Genomic DNA, 20,172 nt, shown 5'->3' with positions numbered 1-20,172 from the left:
AAAGAGTCGGCCAGTATTTTAAAGTCCAGTAGTTTGATGGTTGTTTTTATTCTTGAATTTGGGCAGTTTAATGAATAGTTCACCTGCAGAAGTCATGTTCAAACATAAAAAAAAAATAAGAGATGAAGGTCTGATCATTCTTTGTGGTGTGGTAGGCTGTTTTTATTACTTTCTCATTTCGCATTAGGGATGTGAATGTGTCGACCGAATGACCGGTTTTCCACTTGCGCTCAAGTTGACTTTAAAAATAGAATAGAAATCCGAAAATCAGTGGGTTATGCCGTTTTTTTAATGGGAGATTTCACCGTATATGCGAGTTCACGTCTGGTCGTGAGCGCGCTGCAGGAGTGTCACTTCTCCATGAAGTGTCAGCTTCACATAAGAGTCCGGTGTGGGACCATTTTTTCAAACTATTGATAAAAAACAATGCAGTGCAAAATATGCAGCATAAGTTAAACGCTCGTCTAAGACTATGACGTTAAATCACCTTAGAAACACACAATGCCTTCGTCCGATCACAGCAGCGTTTCACCGTGAGATCTCGCCAGCGAGTGAGTGAGCCGCCGCGCAGATGAACTGTGGTTTGTGGCTAAAATAATAACCGGGGATATTCTCCCCGTTAGCGATTTCAATGGGAAAGACTTCCGCGATCTGATTGAATGTCTCGAGCCTGAAAACACAGTGCCAAACTGTGAGCGGAGTCCCTCCGTTCGTTTCTGTCTACAACCGACACAATCACCGGAGACGCATTCACAGCGTTTAAATAACGCCTCTAATTTGTATTACCATTGGGGCTTGGATGCAAATACTGTAACATTACGGCGGCAGATAAAGGAAAAGTGCAGTTATAATGTTCTGCACCTCAACCTCTGCTGTGGGAAGAAAGAAAGGGGGCAAAGCAAGTCGATTGATTTGTCGACTCGCGGACGGTAGGCAGCTCTGCCAACGGAGCGAGAGTGCACCCGCTTGTTGCTCCGCCTAGCAAAACGCCCACACATTGTTTGTCCACTGGCCTTTCATTAAAAAATATAATTTATATTAGGTTTATTATATTGAGTCTTAAGTAAACACTGCTTCCATTCCGCTGCATATGATTTTACTGGCCCCGGGCCATCGGGCTATACGTTATGTCGAACCCTGGATGTAGTTAGATGCTTCAGAGACGGACCGCAACCACCTTCTCTCGCCGCTCTGGAGAGTAATACGAAGCTTCGCAGGGAATAGGAGAGAGGGACGGAGACCGCGCTGATAAAGCTCAGCCATGGCCCCCCTGTATTCAGCCCGCTGCTTCACGACCTCCGTGCTGTAATCCTCGTCGAACCGGAGCTTGTGGCCGTGGTATTCCAGCTCGCCTTGTTTACGTGCCTCTCATGATCAAGTCTTTAATCTGGTATCGGTGGAAGCGGATGATGACGGGCCGCGATCTCTCGCCCGGGCCAGGTTTGGGTGCCAAAGTGCGGTGAGCTCTGTCCAGTTCCGGGGGAGAAGGGAGAACTTGATCACCAAAAACATCGACGAGGAGCTCGGAGAAAAAGGCGGTGGGGCGTGCACCCTCAAGTGACTCTGGTAAGCCCACAATACGAACGTTCTGTCTCCTGCTTCTCCCTTCTAAATCCGATAGTTTAGATTCCAGCGACTTGTTGTCTTCCTGCAGTGAGGAACACGTAGCCTCCAGTTGCTCCAGGCGTCCGCAAACAGTTTCTGCATTCTCCTCGAGATCGGTTATACGTTTCCCATGGCCTGAGACCACGGCCTGGATGTTGTCTAGCTTAGTGACCATTCTGTCGAACGATGACTTGAACTCCGCGGCTATGGCTGCTCTATGCTGCTCAAGCAGGTCCGCAATGGAAGCCATTGAGCTAGCACCAACGTCAGTGCTAGCCACGCTGTCCGAGGACATATCTGACTCTGCTGAATCTCTTTTTGCTCCTTTCTTTCCTCTGGGCATTTTTCCAAATCAGTGCTAGTGTTACCGGCAATACAAGCACAAAAGAAAATCGATGAAAATAGGGTTTAATCAGTTAGGTCCGAAATAGTCAGTGGGAGCTAGAGAGCGAACGCACCTACTCCATGCTCTGCAACCCGGAGGTCTACCAGAAGATTGTTGAGCACTTCATGCTTCTGTATGTTGACAAGCTTCATGGTGATGACAATTTCCATTTCCAGCTAGACTTGGCACCTGCCCACAGTACCAGAAACCACTAGTAACTGGTTGACTGACCATGGTATTAGTGTGCATGAATGGCCAGACAACTCTCCTGACCTGAACACTATAGAGAAACTATGGACTATTGTCAAGAGGAAGATGAGACACACCAGACCCAACAATACAGTGGAGCTGAAGGCCACTATCAAAGCAACCTGGTCTTCCATAACAACTCAGCAGTGCCACAGACTGATAGCATCCATGCCACGCTGCATTGAGGCAAGAAGTCATGCAAAAGGGGCCCAAACCAAGTACTTAGTAAATATGCATGATTATACTTTCTAGAGGGCCGACATTTCTGTATTTAAAAACCTTTTTTTTTATTGATTTTATGTAATATTCTAATTTTCTGAGATTTTTAATTTGGGTTTTGTATAAACTGTAAGCCATAATAATCACAATTATAACAAATAAAGGCTTCACATATCTCACTTTGCATGTAATGCGCCTGTATAAGATATTATTTTCACCTTTAAAGTTGAATTACTGAAATAAATGAACTTTTGCACGATATTCTAATTTTTCGAGTTTCACCTGTATAGGTCATCCTGAGACCAGAGGACAATCGGGGTATAGAGGCTTGCTACAATAAATGATCTGAATGAGTTTTTCAGCAAACATAAAAAAAAAAAAACTATTAGGGACTACTTAGACCATATAAAATTGACAGCAAAGTGCATAATATGTGAGCTTTAATATAGGAAAAAATTGCAATATGTTAAATATCGGCAATTTAAGACATTTTTTGTATTGTAAATTATTTTAGAACTTTACTAAGATTTGAAAAAAACTTTTTCCTTTGTGTTCGAAAAAAAAAAATTACGTACATTAAGCACATTTTGTCTTAATGTACGTCATCACGTCGCTGCAAAACCGGTCACGCTCTTTACAAGTCCATGGCTGGTCCATGAGCTACTACCGTTATACCATCCCTCCAAGGATGTTATTTCGGGGGTTAACACCCTTAACTTCTACCGGCAGTGTGTCTGCACTGTCTCGCTTGGACACACACACACACACACACACAGCTTCACTTGATTGACTACCGCTCGCTCACACACACTGCCGCTAGCTCACTTGCGCTACTCTGTCTCCTAACACTACGATAGAGACACCCGCCAACAATTTAGAATAAGAAAAGTCCTCCACCTCAGACGACCCATCTGTGTGGCATATGAGCTCACTGTGTAGCGACAGTGCCGTTAGACTTTGTGTCACTCGATTTTTCAATGAAGTCATGTCATTCAGATCTTCCTGAGTGACAGCTAGCAGCTAGCCCGCCGCCTTCAAAGACAACGCCCGCCCCCCTCCCACCCGAATGCCGGCTGATGTCGGAATGTTTAAAAACAATGGTTCTAAAACAGAATTCAGAATCCATGGTCTGAATGCATTTTTCAAAATCGTGCAGTAAACTCAAACAGGGGGTGCAGTTACCCTTTAATGTCTTAAGTGCTGGCAACAAAAGTGAGTACACCCCTAAGTGTAATATATTGTGTGGCCACCATTATTTTACAGTACTGCCTTAACCCTCTTGGGCATGGAGTGCATCAGAGCTTCACAGGTTGCCACTAAAATCCTCTTCCACTCATTCATGACGACAAGATACACTTGTCTTTGTACTCCTCACCTGGTTGCCCCCACACACGCTTGACACCATCTGAACCAGATAAGTTTATCTTGGTCTCATCAGACCACAGAGATGGTTCCAGTGATCCATATCCTTAGTCTGTTTGTCTTCAGCAAACTGTTTGCGGGCTTTCTTGTGCATCATCTGTAGAAGAGGCTTCCTTCTGGGAAGACAGCCATGCAGACCAGTATGATGCAGTGTATGGTCTCAGCACTGACAGGCAGACCCCCACCCCTTAAAGCCCTTCAGCAATGCTGGCAGCTAGGGCTGTCCCGAATACCATTTTACAGGCTTCGAATACTCGTTGGATTTTCCGAGCGAGTATTCGAATACTCGTTCTTAAAAAACACACCATCAAAAACATGATTAATCCCTAAAAACGAGCTTGTGGCACAAGACAGTAAACTGCGTATTCTGTTGATTATTTAATAACTTTCGAACGGTAATAAAGTCGGAGTTCCTTACTTTTCCCGTGGAAGCGAACAGCTGTTGTTCCGTTCCAAATCAGCTAGCCTCCCTGTCACCGTAACCCTTACAGAAGCTTATCAATTAAGCTCGTGACATGCATCTTTTCGGCAATTTTTAAATCCATACAAAGATCCAATTTTGATCGTCTTTTGTGTCCATATTGTATCCATTATTGACCACATATTCCCATGATGCAAGCCAGTCACTGTTGATTGGCAATAGCAGCGCTGCACAGCGAGATCGCGCTAATCTTGTGGTTATAAAGTTAAGGGGAAAAAATAATATATATATATATTTTTTTTTTATATATATTTTTGGCATTTTTATGCTTTATTGATAGTGTACATAGTTGAAATGGGGCAAGAGGGGAGTGACATGCAGAGAACGACCGCGGGCTGGAATCGAACCCGGGTCTGCTGCTGGCCGAGGCCCTACCAACTGGGCTAAGGGCGCCCCCCCCAAAAAAAAATATATATATAGGGGAGAACGGGGTAAAATGTCACACGGGTTGGTTGTCACAATCGTTATATCTCGGAACCAGAAGGCGCTGTCTGTGAAATTTTGGTATGTAAATATCCAGAATTGGGATCAGAGGTCACCTACATAGTCTTCCTTGGAGTTAGACTGCTGAATTTGAGGTGAGAGGACTGTTTGTGTTTTTCATGTCAAATTGAAAATATTTAGCTCCTCAGTTTTTTTCTTCTAGGCTTTTACACAATGGGTTTATAACAAAACACTTGTTACCCATACAAAGTGTGAAGGATAAACTATAGTTTAGATTGTGGTTAGCAAGCTAATTAGTTGTCAGATGGTTGTTGGCCATGATACTAGCAAGAAATTCAAAATGGGGTTGGTCGTCACATTTTTTTGGGGGTTGGTTGTCACATGTTATCCAAAGGCTGCAGCCAGAAAAGGAACCCAATAACGAAAAAAATTGTGAAGCTGTATCCTCACTGACACCCCAGAGAAGGAGAGAATAGAGCAGGAAAAGGCAGCTAGCATGCAAAAGAAAAAAGGGCAACAAAATCAAAACAACCCACTGAACCCAGTGCATCCCAAACTAGACCAGCTGCCAAGGCTACAGTAAGTTATGTAGGCCTATTTGTCAACTTGACAATGCAATTAAACTTTCAAATTTAGTTCTGCTTTCTTGCCTTCTTTTTAAGATTATTCCCATTAAGATAACATTGTGACAAACAACCCTATAGTGTGTGACAACCGACCCCATGATGGGGTTGGTTGTCACAATGTGTAAGGGTGTCTTTGATGATTGATTTCTTCTTTATTACAATAAGATATAAAAAGTGAGGGATACACATTTCAAGCCAACACCTTAAGCTTCAATTTAATGTAGGAATGACTATTGAAAGATGTTTAGGTAATGAGCAATTCTCACTAGAGTAAAAAGTGTGCCTACTTACCCCGTTCTCCCCTATATATATATATATATATATATATATAGTGCTGTATGTTTAACGCGTTATTAACGGCGTTAACGCAAACCCATTTTAACGGCGTCAATTGTTTTATCGCGCGATTAACGCTCGTCATGGCCTAGGAAACGTTGTGATTTTTTTCACATGCTGTTGTATCAACTTGTAATGTTAGAACAACTGAAACACCACAAACTATACATATGGCTCGCATTTAAGTTACTGTCAATTCAAACGGAACATGTCCTACAGCGTAATTTCACATTAAAATCTTTTAACTGGCAAAACGGCAAAACGTCAAGTCAATTCTGACTTTTATTTTGAAGCAGAAAACGGAACCTAACACTTCTTAGCTCAGCTGCGCGACCTTCACTACTATCGTCTTCCGTGTTGTGACTGGGACTACGCAGAAAAGAAAGCCTGTCATTTGCAAAAGTCCTACTTATCCTTACCCTGCGCGAACACCAAAACCTCCATGAATGTTAGTGGCAGCCGCCAGTCATTCCTTTTCACTTTAATTTTCGCTACGAAGGGCGACTGCCTCGGCTGCAGCAGCACCATGGCAACCACCTGCACACAGGCATAGTGTGTCCACTCCACACACAGTCTGAAAAGCCGTGGATGAAAGACTCCCAAACATTTAGGCCGGCTACAACAACCAACTAGGTCAAATTTCAAATAATTTGATCATTTATTTTAAAAGAGCGACACATTTGTATTTTAACAATTGTTGTATATTCAACGTGTTTATCTGAATATTATTATTAAAAGAAAAAAATACGAAAAAAAAACAAATATTCCGAATTCTGAATTGAGCTTCGATTACTAGCTTAACAAATAAGTATTCGAATATTCACATAATTTGGTCCAGCCCTGCTGGCAGCACTCATAAGCTTATTTTCCAAAGCCAACCTCTGAATATGACGCTGAGCATGTGCACTCAACCTTCGTAAACTGAGCTGCAGGGCAGTATTCCAACATGATAACGAACCCAAACACACCTCCAAACGACCACTGCCTTACTAAAGAAGCTGAGGGTAAAGGTTATGGACTGGCCAAGCATGTCTCCAGACCTAAACCCTATTGAGCATCTGTTGTGTCCTTAAACGGAAGGTGGAGGAGCGTAAGGTCTCTAATATCCTGCAGCTCCGTGATGTTGTCATGAATGAGTGAAACAGGATTCCAGTGGCAACCTGTGAAGCTCTGGTGAACTCCATGCCTAAGAGGTTTAAGGCAGGGCTGGAAAATAATGGTGGCCACACAAAATATTGACACTTTAGGGCCAAATTGGACATTTTCACTCAGGGGTGTACTCACTTTTGTTGGCAGCAGTTTAGACATTAATGGCTGTGTGTCAAGTTATTTTGAGGGAACAGTAAAATTACACTGTTATACAAGCTGTAAACGGACTACTTTACATTGAATCAAAGTGTCATTTCTTCAGTGTTGTCCAATGAAAAGGTATAATGAAATATTTGAAGAAATGTGAGGGGTGTACTCACTTTTGTGGGATACTGTATGTAAAATACATATTATTCTCCTTGACAGCCTTGCGGTGAGAGAATTTCTGTGCCTGGATGACCCACCGGGGCCTTTTGATAGTCTGGAGGAGAGCAGAGTAAGTGTACATTTCCATGTGGAAGTATGAGTGCCCATGTAATGTTACTGCTGCTAAATCGCCGTGCCGACACCGCATTCGTGCCGGCCTGTCTGCTTTGATTACAGTGGCTTGCAAAAGTATTCATACCCCTTGATCTTTTCCACATTTTGTTACGTTACAACCACACACGTAAATGTGCAGTGTTCACAACATGACACAACGTCAGTTGTACTGGACATTAACAGGAAGGTTCAGTGGTGTGCACAGGTAGACCTGAAGTGGTGCTGAAGCACCTGCCCTTTTCCCCTGGCCCAATCAAGTGCCCTTTTGAAGAAAAAAAAAATTTAAGTTTTTTTTTTTTTTTTTTTTTTTAACAGTGTATGTGGCCCATGCCGACATTATCATCTATAGATGCTCAACGATTAAAAACGTTTGACAATAATGCCCCAATAAATATGTCCCCCCCCCCCCCTCCTCCTCCGCACACACTTCCTTTGTCAACGTGAACGCGCAGAGTGGACACAAACGGAGGTGCGTTGCCGCAGCAGTTCACAGCTGCTGCTGCACACACACACACCTACTCCCCGGCCTGCCCTGCCCCACCAGCGAGGTAACACATACATGAATGGAGTCAAGAGTGTATTGTTTGCCCCCTAAGCCTCAGTTGCCAAGCTATAACTTGCATTTATTTGTCTCTGTTATAAAGTAGCCTCTATCATGCATGCAGCGCCACACAGCTGAGCATAAATTAGCCGACTGTCTGCTAGCCCCAAAAAAAAAAATAGATATGACGTGATGAACACAACTAATGTCGGCGGAGTTTGTCATTGGTACAGCATGTGAATCTATCAGTATGCTGAATACTTAGTGTTGTTTAGGTTTACTTTAGGCTATATAATTAACACTTCACTTGCAGTAATTTATTTGCTAAATGACAAACAGGCAATTCCCAATTGCCTGCAGAAAAAGTAGCCTTGTGCCTTGTTGTAATGTAACCAAGCAGTCTTATTCATATGGTTGGTCTCTTTTTATTTTACACATTTTTATTTAAAAATAATGCCTAGAAAGGAGAGGTTAAAAAAGGAAAAACAAAGGGAGCTACAGCAGGCAGCCCAGGGGAGCAGCTCTCTGCTCTCCTGGAGGAAAGCATCCACCAGCAGCAAGGAGGAAGATGAAGATGAAAGGTCAGAGTCAAGACCAGAGTCATGTTAACTGTTCAGGGCCTTTTAAAGCTCAGATTTTAATGTTGAACTGTTCCTCAAATGTTATTGAAATATCTTAAAAGCTGTCCACACATTTTATTTTAACTACGCAAAGTGGGTTGGTGGTACTAAATCAGTCATGAAGCTATATAAGCTAATTATATTATTTTGTCCCAACCATAAGTTATTTCTATGTTATAAGACTTCCAGTAATCTTGTATTTACCTTAATAGGATATTATTAGTACGGAGATCAGGGGCCTAACGAAGACTTCAGAGAGAGAATTTGGGATAAGGGATTATTTAAAAAAATCTGAAGCTGACTGTTTTTTTTTCAAACATACATTTTTTCTTTCTGCTTTTTGGTAATTCTGTGTCTCCAAATTATTCCAGAAAATAGTACTAAATAGCCCACATTGACACAGGTGTTTTAGCCTTAGCTTTCTTGTGCATCAGATTGATGAATTTTACTTTAAAAGGTTCAAATCTTTCTTCCGGGGGAGCATTCCCCCGGACCCCCCTAGAAGGTCCAGGGTCCCAAACACAGGCTCCCAAATTCCTTTGAGAAACACTCTATGTGTGGCCGGGTATTACAAGTCATTAGGCCACTTTGTACAAGTACCCTTGAAGGTCACATATTATGCTAAATGCCCTTTTTAAATGTGTTCTAACATATCCATGGGTCCACGGTGTGCCTAGAGACTGCCAAAATATTTAAAAAAATAACAATCTCTCCTTTTCTCACTCTCCCCCTTTGTGAAACCCCCACCCCTCCCCCCCAATATACTCCAGGCAGAATTCTCCTCGTTTCTGACCTCAAAAACTGGAAAGCCAGAAGCTTCCACTGTGCAGCCCACACCCCTATTTCTTATTGGTCCACGGCCCTGACAGACAGAGGGCGAGGCGTATCTGGCTTCGCTTCCGGACAGGGGGCGGGGGGAGCTCAAAGATTGTATATTTACGAGGGGAGCCGCAGCTCTTTTTAAAAAATAGGCCATTGTGAGATTAGCTGAATATCAGCATAGTACAATAAATTATCTGAAAGTTTTTTTCAGCAAACAATTAAAGAAAAACGTATTAGGGACCACTAAGACCATATAATATGGTGTATAATAGAACCGAAAAGTGTATAATATGGGAGCTTTAAAATGATTTGGTCATTCATCGATAGAATATATTGTGCCCTTTTTTTTTGCATTGAGCACCTGCCCCCCAAAATGTCTGTGCACGCCACTGGGAAGGTTGACCACAACCTTTCTGAGGAATTGTTAACGGACACACTCAGGCGCGAGCTACAGGAGTTAGGACTAACAGCAAGTTAAAATACGTGTTTGTTTATTCGGAAATATGGAAGGCAAAAATAAAGAATGACTGGAGAAAAGTTTCCAAGTTCTCAGAGATATGTTTAATGAAGTGATATCACAGGACAGCTGATGCAGGCACGGCAAAGTCAAAAAGAAAAGAGACCCCTCTCTCGACAACAGAGGCATTATATTATCTCTAAACAAGGTTTTTTGATTTGATTTGATTTATTAGGATCCCCATTAGCAACACACCGGAGTGAGAGCTAGTCTTCCTGGGGTCCGAAACATAATTTGGTGGCAATTTATTGTTGCCATGTGTGTTTTGGGACCATCCCCTTCTCTCCCGACGTCCTCTGCTGACCTTTACTGACTAGGTTAAGCTTCCCAGTCTTGATAGTGTCTTCAACTTGCTTGGCCAGAAAGGCCTTTGTTTTAGCAGGCCTCAGGAATGTTGCTATCTTATGGGAGAATCAGGTTAGTTTTTATAGCTGTTCTACCTCCTCGTCTCCAAAGCACCAAGAAAAGAGTGAGAACATTTATTAAAGTTAAATGTGAAGAATATATCAATTGTTTAAATGATTATATATTGGTAAATGCAAATTAATGAGGGGGGGGGGGGGCATAATATCATTAAAATTAGAGTTATTTTTCACAGGACTACTGCGCCGGCCAGCTTCCCCCCGGGAGAGGAGACTGATGAGAGCCAAACGCGGAGGCATTAGAGCGAGTTTGGCTAAGATGCCATACAGGCCCGCTCTTCCAACTCTCCTATTGGCGAACATAAGGTCTCTGCACAATAAAATAGATCATATACAGCTGCTGAGGTCTGTGCGCCACAACGTGATGGAGGGCTGTGTTTATGTGTTTACGTAGACATGGCTGAAGAACAGCCTTCTAGACTCAGCTTTTCGACGACGTCGTTGTGGTATGTAAACATTGTTCACCGCTGGCGGAGTTTATGATCATAAAGTGCCGTCCGTTCTATCAACCGAGAGAGACAACAGCGACCTCGCTTGTCGCTGTGTATGTCCCCCCACTACCAACAATGCTGATAGAACCGAGGCACTTTGGGAACTTATCACGCCATCAGCCCACTAAGATCGATTTTTCATCTTCGCTGGGGATTTCAACCACGCAAATCTCAAGACAGTTCTCCCCCAATTCCACCAACAACATCCCTTTCACACCAACGGGAACCAAGAGCCAGCTCCTTGCTGGTGCAGTTCAAAACTGGTTACAGCCTAATACCATTTATGAACCGGTTGGTTTCACACCGACCAGAGCTGGCAAGATGGCAACGTCATGACGTCACTGTAAACGTCTGTGTACGTCGGCCGATGTTGCTGCACTCGTGGCTAACGTTAAAGCTAGCGCCAGCTTTAAGCACAACAACAGCGCCGGATACGTCTTATTTTTTACACGTGTTGCCTCTCGCTTTGCTTTGTTAACCAAACAGGACCCATACAGCGTATTTACGCCATCGATTTGATCGCTACGTTCGGTAATTATGTTGTGTTTACATCTCTTGTTTTTAAATATGGTGGGCATGAGGTTTGAGTTGGTCTGGTTGGTCAGGATAATCTCTCCCCTGACGTAGGCGATTCACATTTTCCAGCTCTCTGGTGGTGTGAAACCAAAAAACTGTGGCTAACTGGGCTCTAGTCAGAGCCAGCCCAAGCCTTCATGGGGCCCTAAGCGAAATATGATTAGGGGGCCCCTCTCCTATGTTAGCGCTGCTGAAACTATAGATCTTTGTTAAATATAATTCACACACCCAGTGTTTTCCGCTAGTGCGTCCACTGTGCAGCTGTGTGAAAATATAAACAGCCGAGATTCAGACCCTCCGGGGGTAGGGGAGAACGGGGTAATTTGTCACATGGGTTGGATGTCACATTCGTTATATCTCGCCACCAGAGCGCGCTAGCTCTGAAATGTTGATATAAAAAAGGTCCAGAATTGGGATCAGAGGTCACATACATAGACTTCCTTGGAGGAAGACAGCTACATTTCAGCTGAGAGGATGTTTTGTGTTTTTCATGTCAAATTCAAAATATTTTGCTTCTCAGTATTTTTCTTCTAGGCTTTTACACAATGGGTTTATAACAAAACACTTGTTACCCTCAGAAAGTTTGAAGGGTAAACTATAGTTTAGATTGTGGTTAGCAAGCTAATTAGTTGTCAGATGGTTGTTGGCCTTGATGCTAGCAAGAAATTCAAGTTGGGGTTGGTCGTCAAATTTTTTGGGGGGTTGGTTGTCACATGTTATCTCAAGGCTGCAGCCAGAAAAGGAACCCAATAACGAAAGAAATTGTCAAGCTGTATCCTCACTGACACCCCAGAGAAGGAAATAATAGAGCAGGAAAAGGCAGCTAGCAAGCAAAAGAAAAAAGGGCAACAAAATCAAAATAACCCAGTGCATCCCAAACTAGACCAGCTGCCAAGGCTACAGAACGTTATGTAGGCCTATTTGTCAACTTGACAATGCAATTAAACATTCAAATTTGGTTCTGCCTCCTTGCCTTCTTTTTAAGATTTTTCCCATTAAGATAACATTGTTACAAACAACCCCATAGTGTGTGACAACCGACCCCTTGATGGGGTTGGTTGTCACAATGTGTCAGAGTGTCTTTGATGGTAAATTACTTCTTCATTACAATAAGTTGGAAAAAAAGAGAGACACACATTTCTAGCCAACACCTTAAGCTTCAATTTAATGTAGGAATGGCTATTGACAGATGTTTTGGTGATGAGCAATTCTCACTAGAGTAAAAAGTGTGCCTACTTACCCCGTTCTCCCCTATGCCCCCCCGGGAGATTTTTTTAACCTTTTTGAAGTGAAATGCATGAATCTGGTGCACTTGGAGAGGAAAATTAAGAGGCTAAATCTGAGAAATTTTGTGTGAACAAATAATTTGGAGACACTGGGTCAGATGAATTAGAAGCTATTGAAGAAGGACACATGGATTTTCCATAAAAATATTAATATAAAATAAAATATTATGGAGGGTCCTCTGGGTTTGGCTCTTTTTCTTTTACGGGACATATTTCTCTGTAATATAATGAATGCATTTAAATGCAGTGAGAGGAACGAAGCAGAAGAACTCTGTTGTCCAGCTACTGTATCTTTTTTTCCACAGACGAGGCTGAAATAGGCTATAGACTATACACAGTGCATGGGCAACTGAGGGCAGCCCCATTTCCAATTGTTTTTAAATAAACTCAATACACACTGTGCATGGATGTGAACGTGACATGATCAGATAATTTCGGATTACCTCCCAGATGAATTTATTAAATGTTTAGGCTATTAATTATCTAGACCAAAACATTTTATTCCTTTTTTTGTATGATAACTTATATTTGCACAATATGATGTTAATATCAAACACACAAACTGGCGGTCGGGGGCCCTAAGCGACCGCTTAGTACGCTTATGCCTCGGGCCGGCTCTGGCTCTAGTTCCAAACTAGCGCAGAATTTGCGGTGATGTGAAAGGGGTTCATTTGAACCTTTTCACAAGAGAAAGTAACACCCTCGACATGGTTTACACCTCTAACAAGGCTTCTCCCCTCCCCCACATCGGCAGCTCTGACCACCTCAGTGTCATGCTAATGCAGGCATACAGACCCTGGGTGAAAGTCACCAAACCGGTTTCAAAGCAGGACCCCTATGTGGCCATAGGGGGCCTCTGCTGCCCTTCAGGACTGTTTTGACCCCACTGAGATGTTTAAACAGGCAGCCACCTAACACAGCCACATATACATTGAAGAGTACTCTGACACTGTCACCATGTAACCACCCCCAGAACCATCACCACCCGGGCTAACCAGATGTCATGGCTGACAGGAGAAGTCCATGGGCTACTGAGGGCCAGGAACACTGCCTTCAGAGCTGGGGAAGCAGCCGGCCTTAAAACAGCAAGGGGCAACCTGTCCTGTGGCATCAAGAAAGCCAAACGCAGCTACACTTTTAAAATAACCGGCCACTTCAAGGACAGCAGAGATGCGCATAGCCTGTGGCATGGTATCAAAACCATCACGGACTACAAACCCTCGCCACAGACCTGTGTAGGGGTGGGAATCTCTTTGCACCTCACGATTCGATTCCGATTCAGAGGTCAATGATTCGATTCAAAATCGATTATCAATGCATCTCGATGCAATTTTTTTTTTAATGTGTGATTTTCAAGAATATATTTATATACACATCTGAGTTTGCTACTCAGTTTGCCTATCACTTCCTACTTTTGTGATGATCTTTAAAGACAAACAACAGATGAATTACCTTCTCTAATATTGCATTAGAGAAAAAGCTTTTCTTGTCACAAATATGAATTTCTATGAACAGTGGAAAAAAAATTCAGATTGCATTTCAACACAATATGGAAGTATGTAAAAACTAAACCGATTCAGTTTTATTTTCTTTCTAATCTTGTAAATCATGTTTCTATGGGATTTCTATATGTCATTTGAACACATTGTGCAAAAAGTATGGCTTGGAATTCAGCTCTCATACAAAATCTTAAACAAAAATAAAGTTATATGGGTTTACTGCTCTCAACCCTTTTGTCGCCACTTTTGTTAACAACTCGCACATGTGTGGTGTGCATGCGCAGTGGCGCAGGAAGTACTAGTATTTACGAAAAAAAAAAAATATATATATATATATATATATATATATATATATAAATTCTGACCCTACCATCTGACTTTCACAACTGAAATTGAGACTCATCAGACCAGGCAAGACTTTTCCAATCTTTTATTGTCCAATTTTGGTGATCCTGTGCAAATTCTAGCCTCAGTTTCCTGTTTTTAGCTGACAGGAATAGCACCCGATGGGGTCTTCTGCTGCTGTAGCCCATTTGCTTCAAGGTTGGTCGTGTTTTTTGCATTCAGAGATGGTATTCTGCATACCCTGGTTGTAACGAGTGGTTATTTGAGTTACTGTTGCCATTCTATCATCTTGAACCAGTATGCCCATCCTCCTCTGACCTCTGACATCAACAAGGCATTTTCAGCCACACAAATGCCGCTCACTGGATATTTTTTCTTTTTCGGGCCATTCTCTATAAGCCCTAGAGATGGTTGTGCGTGAAAATCCGAGTAGATCAGCAGTTTCTGAAATACTCAGACCAGCCCTTCTGGCACCATCAACATTGCCATTTTCAAAGTCACTTACACCCCTTTTCTTCCCCATTCTGATCCTTGGTTTTAACTTCAATAAGTTGTCCTGTCCAGGTCTACATGCCTAAATGCATCGAGTTGCTTTCATGTGATTCGCTGATAAGTTATATGTGTTAACAAAAAAATTAACTGCTGTACCTAATAAAGTGGCCGGTGAGTGTATATATATCACCACCGTCAGATGTCAACTCCGTCAGATTTCCTGTCTGACGGTGTTGCCATATTTACATTTAAAGAGGCCCTATTGTGCTTTTTCAACTTGTATGACCTATAAACGTTGTTATAATGATTTATAGTCATGTTTAACCATACTACAGTGTCAAGTAATGACTAAGTCTTACATGCATTTAGACGTATTCCCTGCTGACCGTCTGGGGTGGCTGTGCAGAGTGCTAAACACTAGGGTAGCCGGTCGCAATTCACTTGTTCAAATTTCCGGGATTTATTACGTAGAGCAGGGGTATTCAACTAAAATTCAAATAGGTCCAGTTAGAGAAAATGTCCTCAAGCAAAGGTCCGAAACATCATAATGTCTAACTTGCGTTATGATTCAGTGTGATAGTGAAGTAGCCTAGTAGTTGTATCAACGTCTGCATGTAATCAATATAGGAAGAACAATTCAAAAACATACAATACTGAAGATATATGTATTATTTAAGGAGGTTCAACTGACTCAACTGAAACTAATCTCTTCATAGAAAAGAAGGGCTGCATTTAAAAATAAAATGGTGAAAATAAATATAATAATAATCTTAAAATAAAGATAAAATATATAATTAATTTTTGAAAAATAAAATAAAGTATAGCAGCAACTTCAGTGTCCCCTTTGTCTTTGTGAATGTTTTAACAGTTTCAACCAATTTAAAAAATATATATATCTCAACACCAGGCTTGGTTGCAGAACATAATGACTCGGGGTGCATCTGAGATTAGAAGGGGTGCAAAGAAAAATTAATTATGCAATTTGAGAAATATTTCAATGTATAATTTCTAAACTTCACTATACCTACTATGTTTGTTTAACATAGTAATCTCCCATTTTGTCTAATACTGGATTTTTATTTTGCGATTTTGAAAAGCTCTGAAGAAAACTGTCAGAAACTAAACCCCTGTAGGGGGGTCTGGGGGTATCCCCCTCCCCCCGAATTTTTTTTGTGATTTTAAAATGTAATCGGAGCATTCTGGGGAAAAGAATAAAAGAAAAAGTCAACATTTAATATAGTTAAGATGAATAGAAAAATTAACAAAACAACATAACTTGCTAGCAGCCAGATGCTTAACAACTGGACTGAGGGACGGATGACCACTAGCTTTCGCTAATGTTAGTGGGGCTACTATCCAAATATCTTGCTAAAAAATTAACCTTTATTTATAAAATTCTGCCATTACTAAGAATATGTAACACTTAAAATATAGATAATTGAAACTACATACAAAATGTTTTTTTTTGTTTTGTTGCTGTTGTGGGCAGTGCTGCTGGCGATTGGTGATGATGCATGTCAATCTTATGTCTGTGTCATTCACACATAGGTCTACATCAGGGTAATAGAGAGTCCACATGATTGTACCTTGACCGGTTTTCACCAGTCTTACAAAAGGGGAAAAAACTCAGCTGTTGATCGCTCGTTAACTCGCTCAACCGCTCGCTGACACACGGAGCCGGTGAGCGAGCGGGCGAGCGAGAGAGAAAGCGAGAGAGAGTAGCACCTTAGCAAAAACTACAGCAATTACATATATATTTTTAAAGTATATTTATAAAACAATTCAGTCCGCCCTCTTTCCCTAATTGAGGATGCAGAACAGAACTAACATTTCAATTGAGGGTGCAATGCATGTTTATGCACCCCCGTAGAACCGGGCCTGCTCAACACCATTACAATTGAACAGTTTTAGCTTCTCTTTCTTTCCCTCTTTTATCCCACTCCCCCACTTTCTGTCAGGGCCATTCTCATGCACATGTGCAGGTGCTCATTGGTGAGCCTGGATCGATATTTACTTTTAATTATGTTCATGAGACGGACTGGTTTTGTGTTTCCAGTTGGAAGAATGAACATGAATGAGTCTGTCCATTCTGGATTGAAGGCTCTGTTTTCGCTGTCTACTTTTCTCTTCTTAGAGAGCGCCATTTGTAGTTATTTTTCTGTCTCCGGTTCACTGTCTCTTTGTCGGTGAGCCAGCCTGAGCCGGGAATGCACGGATTCGATTGGCTGAGTAGCAGGAGGCAGGATGGCTTAACTCGAATGCAATTGGTCGGTGGATTTCCTGATTCGCTAAACCAGTACCGTAAAGTCTAGAAAAGCTGCGCCGGTCAAAATAGAAGCGCCCCGTCAAAATTTTTAATTTAAATAATTTATTGACTACAGGTCCGGGTCCGTATAGGACGGCGTCTGGGTCCGGACCCGGACCGCGGTCCGCCTGTTAGTGACCCCCGACGTAGAGAATTTGGATTTTTCCATGTATGGTAATGCTGCAACGTGCTCAGGCACGCTCCGGCTATGCCCCCACCTGCCTGCTCAAATCTGCCCGCACGCCGCTGAAAGTGTTCCGGAAGGTAACCATCATAACGGAGTGGGGTTTGCAGGAGGGGGGCGGAGAAGCACAAAGCGGAGTGTGGACAGAGAATGCTGAAATCGCTGAGATGAGAGGAAGAGCTTCCCGAAAATCTACATGTTTTTTTGTGCTGTGATTCGTGTCAGGTTGCTCTATAGGAGTCATTAATGAGAAATTAAGACCAGAAAAGTAGTATAATGAGAGATCTTTAAACATAACAAAAGGAATGTATCTAGTAGCCATTTGGTTTTTCTGTTGATGTTAGGTGCTAGTATGAACTACTTCAGGAAAATAAAATGATCAAAAAATTTCAATTAACTTAAGAAATTGTAAGTTGGTGTTCATGGTTGTGACACAGGACTTTCAGGATTCAGAATGTAAAATATTCTAAAACTACAACACTTATCAGGGCCTGTCTGACTCTAATGTACTCTACAGAGGTAGAATTTGACAAGAGGTCCTTCAAAGTGACAGCTGCCCCTTATTTCGCCTGATTTTATTACATTTTACATAATGAAATGTCTGACGGTTTTGACTTACTGTAAAGTGGTCCCACCAATGACGGATTACCACATGGGCAAAGTGGGCCCTGGCCCTTGATTTTTTTTTTTTTTTTTTATAAAAAAAAATTCAAGTGGCCAAGACTTTGGTCATAAAAGGATTTGAATGTTTTTGATAATTGATTTTGGAATAGAGAGAGAGAAGAGTTTGAGGATGTTGCTCATCACGTGAGCTGCGTTGCGATATGCGGTTTGAATTAAGAGCGCAAGCGTTAAAATCTAAATATGACAATCAAATGAGTTCAAACCAGCCGGCCATCCTAAGGATGCAGGCTAAAGTTGTCCAGGCGGATCGATAGTGTGGCGACCATAGATAGTGGTGGAGACTCGCTGTTTAGTCAACAGACATAGAGTAACATATTCTCGCAAGGGGGTGCTGACAAAAAAAAGCTCAGCCTCGCAACACCACTAATGCAACATTGTTACATGCAGCGGTGACACATGCCGTAATGGTCCGATTATAAGATGGGGAATGGGTCGTAAAAAGTCGGGTCATTTTATATTCGGCCAGGAGAAGCGTTTGTGCGCTTGGAAAGAGAATGATTTGTCGAGAGAAAAAAAAGGCACAGGAAATTGCCAAAGCACTGAATTCAAAGCCTCAACTCATTATGTTGCGAGTCAACAAGTCAGAGGCATGAATCAACAAAGCGATCGACTTACAGTGGCTTTTCTGCTGTGGCAGTTGTGGTGGGGAGAGTTTGCCAACTGCGCCGTCCTTTTACGCACCATCCCTGCCTCCGTAATGTTCAGATTTTATAGATTGCATCAAAGCCCTTTTTTGGTTGCCATGATTTTTTGTGTCTTCCTGTTTCCATTGCCAGTTTGTGGTCACTGAGCCTGTACTTGGTTAGGATCTGTCTCTGCTTTCTATCTCTGACAGTAGAGAGATATTCTGCTAATTTATAATTTGCTTTTAGTTGTTTCTTCCCAATGGTCCAGATAGGTTTCTTTACATTGTGCTATAGTTTGCTTTACTCTGATTACTGTTTGGAGAGCAGTGTTGTTGTGAGGCTGGTCAGAGTGTGTCTGAGAGGGGGCAGTTAGCCTCAGTACCAACTGACATAGGGGACTCTTTTCTGGGCTCAGCTCTTGGGTTTGGAGGGCTTTGGAGTGGAGGGTGTCTCAGGGGCTGGATTTCAGGTGGTTAAAAAAGTTGAGCGTTCTCTTTTGAATGTTAATTATAAGTGGGTATCTGCCTAATTCTGCTCTACATGCATGTGTTGGTGTGTTTCTGTGTACATGTAAAATGTATCTGCAGAATTCTGCATGTAGAGATTCTGTTGGATGTTTGTCCCAACGGGTATAGCTCTGATGACTGAGTGGACCCCATACTTCACTACCGTACAGCGCAATGGGCTGGATGACACTATCAAATATTTTAAGCCAGATTTTTATTGGAATTTGAATATAAAAGTTTCTCTTAATTGCAAATGGAGCTCTTTGAGCTTTTTCTTTTAGTGCATTCACTGCCATGTTGAAACTCCCTGATGCTGTTATGGTTATACCAAGGTAGGTATAACACATACTGTGTTCAATTACATGATTATTAATAGTAAATTGATGTTTGTTCTCATGACACCTGTGGCGTTTTTGAAAGATCATGATGTTGGTTTTCTTCATGTTTACTGCCATGGCCCAGTTCTGACAGTACTGTTCTACTACGTCTAACTGTTGCTGTAGTCCTTGTTGAAGGACTTCACCTCTCTATCTAGGAGGGAGAGGCCAGGAGCAGCACATTGATCTAACTCAACAGCCAGTTCATTTATTTATACATTAAATAAAGTCAGACTTAGATTGCAACCCTGCCGAACGCCTCTTCTCTGGGGGAAGAATTATGTTTGTTTATCTCCAGTTTTAAAAGCACACATGTTTTCCAAATACATGGATTTTACCAGACCATAGTTTTTGCCACCTATACCACAAAAAATGTCAGAGTCCAGTGTGGGAGCATTTTTTCAAACTTGATAAAACCCGGCGCAGTGCAATGCTTTAAGCAGCATTCAGTTAAAACGCTATTCCAAGACTGTTGTTAAATCA

At 42.0% G+C, this 20,172-nt stretch overlaps 1 protein-coding gene across 4 annotated transcripts in view; it reads left to right on the top strand.

Moving 5' to 3' along the window:
- The window catches only part of LOC307267545 (sorting nexin-16-like), a 118,440-nt gene that overhangs the window by 37,987 nt on the left and 60,281 nt on the right, over nucleotides 1-20,172 (top strand). For all 4 annotated transcript variants that reach the window (XM_080049892.1, XM_080049891.1, XM_080049890.1 and 1 more), the window contains exon 5: nucleotides 7,283-7,352. In XM_080049892.1, the coding sequence (XP_079906018.1) occupies nucleotides 7,283-7,352 (70 nt within the window). The remainder of the gene's footprint in view (nucleotides 1-7,282; nucleotides 7,353-20,172) is intronic.

Source organism: Ammodytes marinus (genome assembly GCF_949987685.1).
Source record: "Ammodytes marinus genome assembly, chromosome: 21".
Classification (NCBI taxonomy): domain Eukaryota; kingdom Metazoa; phylum Chordata; class Actinopteri; order Uranoscopiformes; family Ammodytidae; genus Ammodytes; species Ammodytes marinus.
The sequence above is the reverse complement of the archived record's forward strand: the minus strand, read 5'-3'. Positions and strand labels throughout refer to the sequence as shown.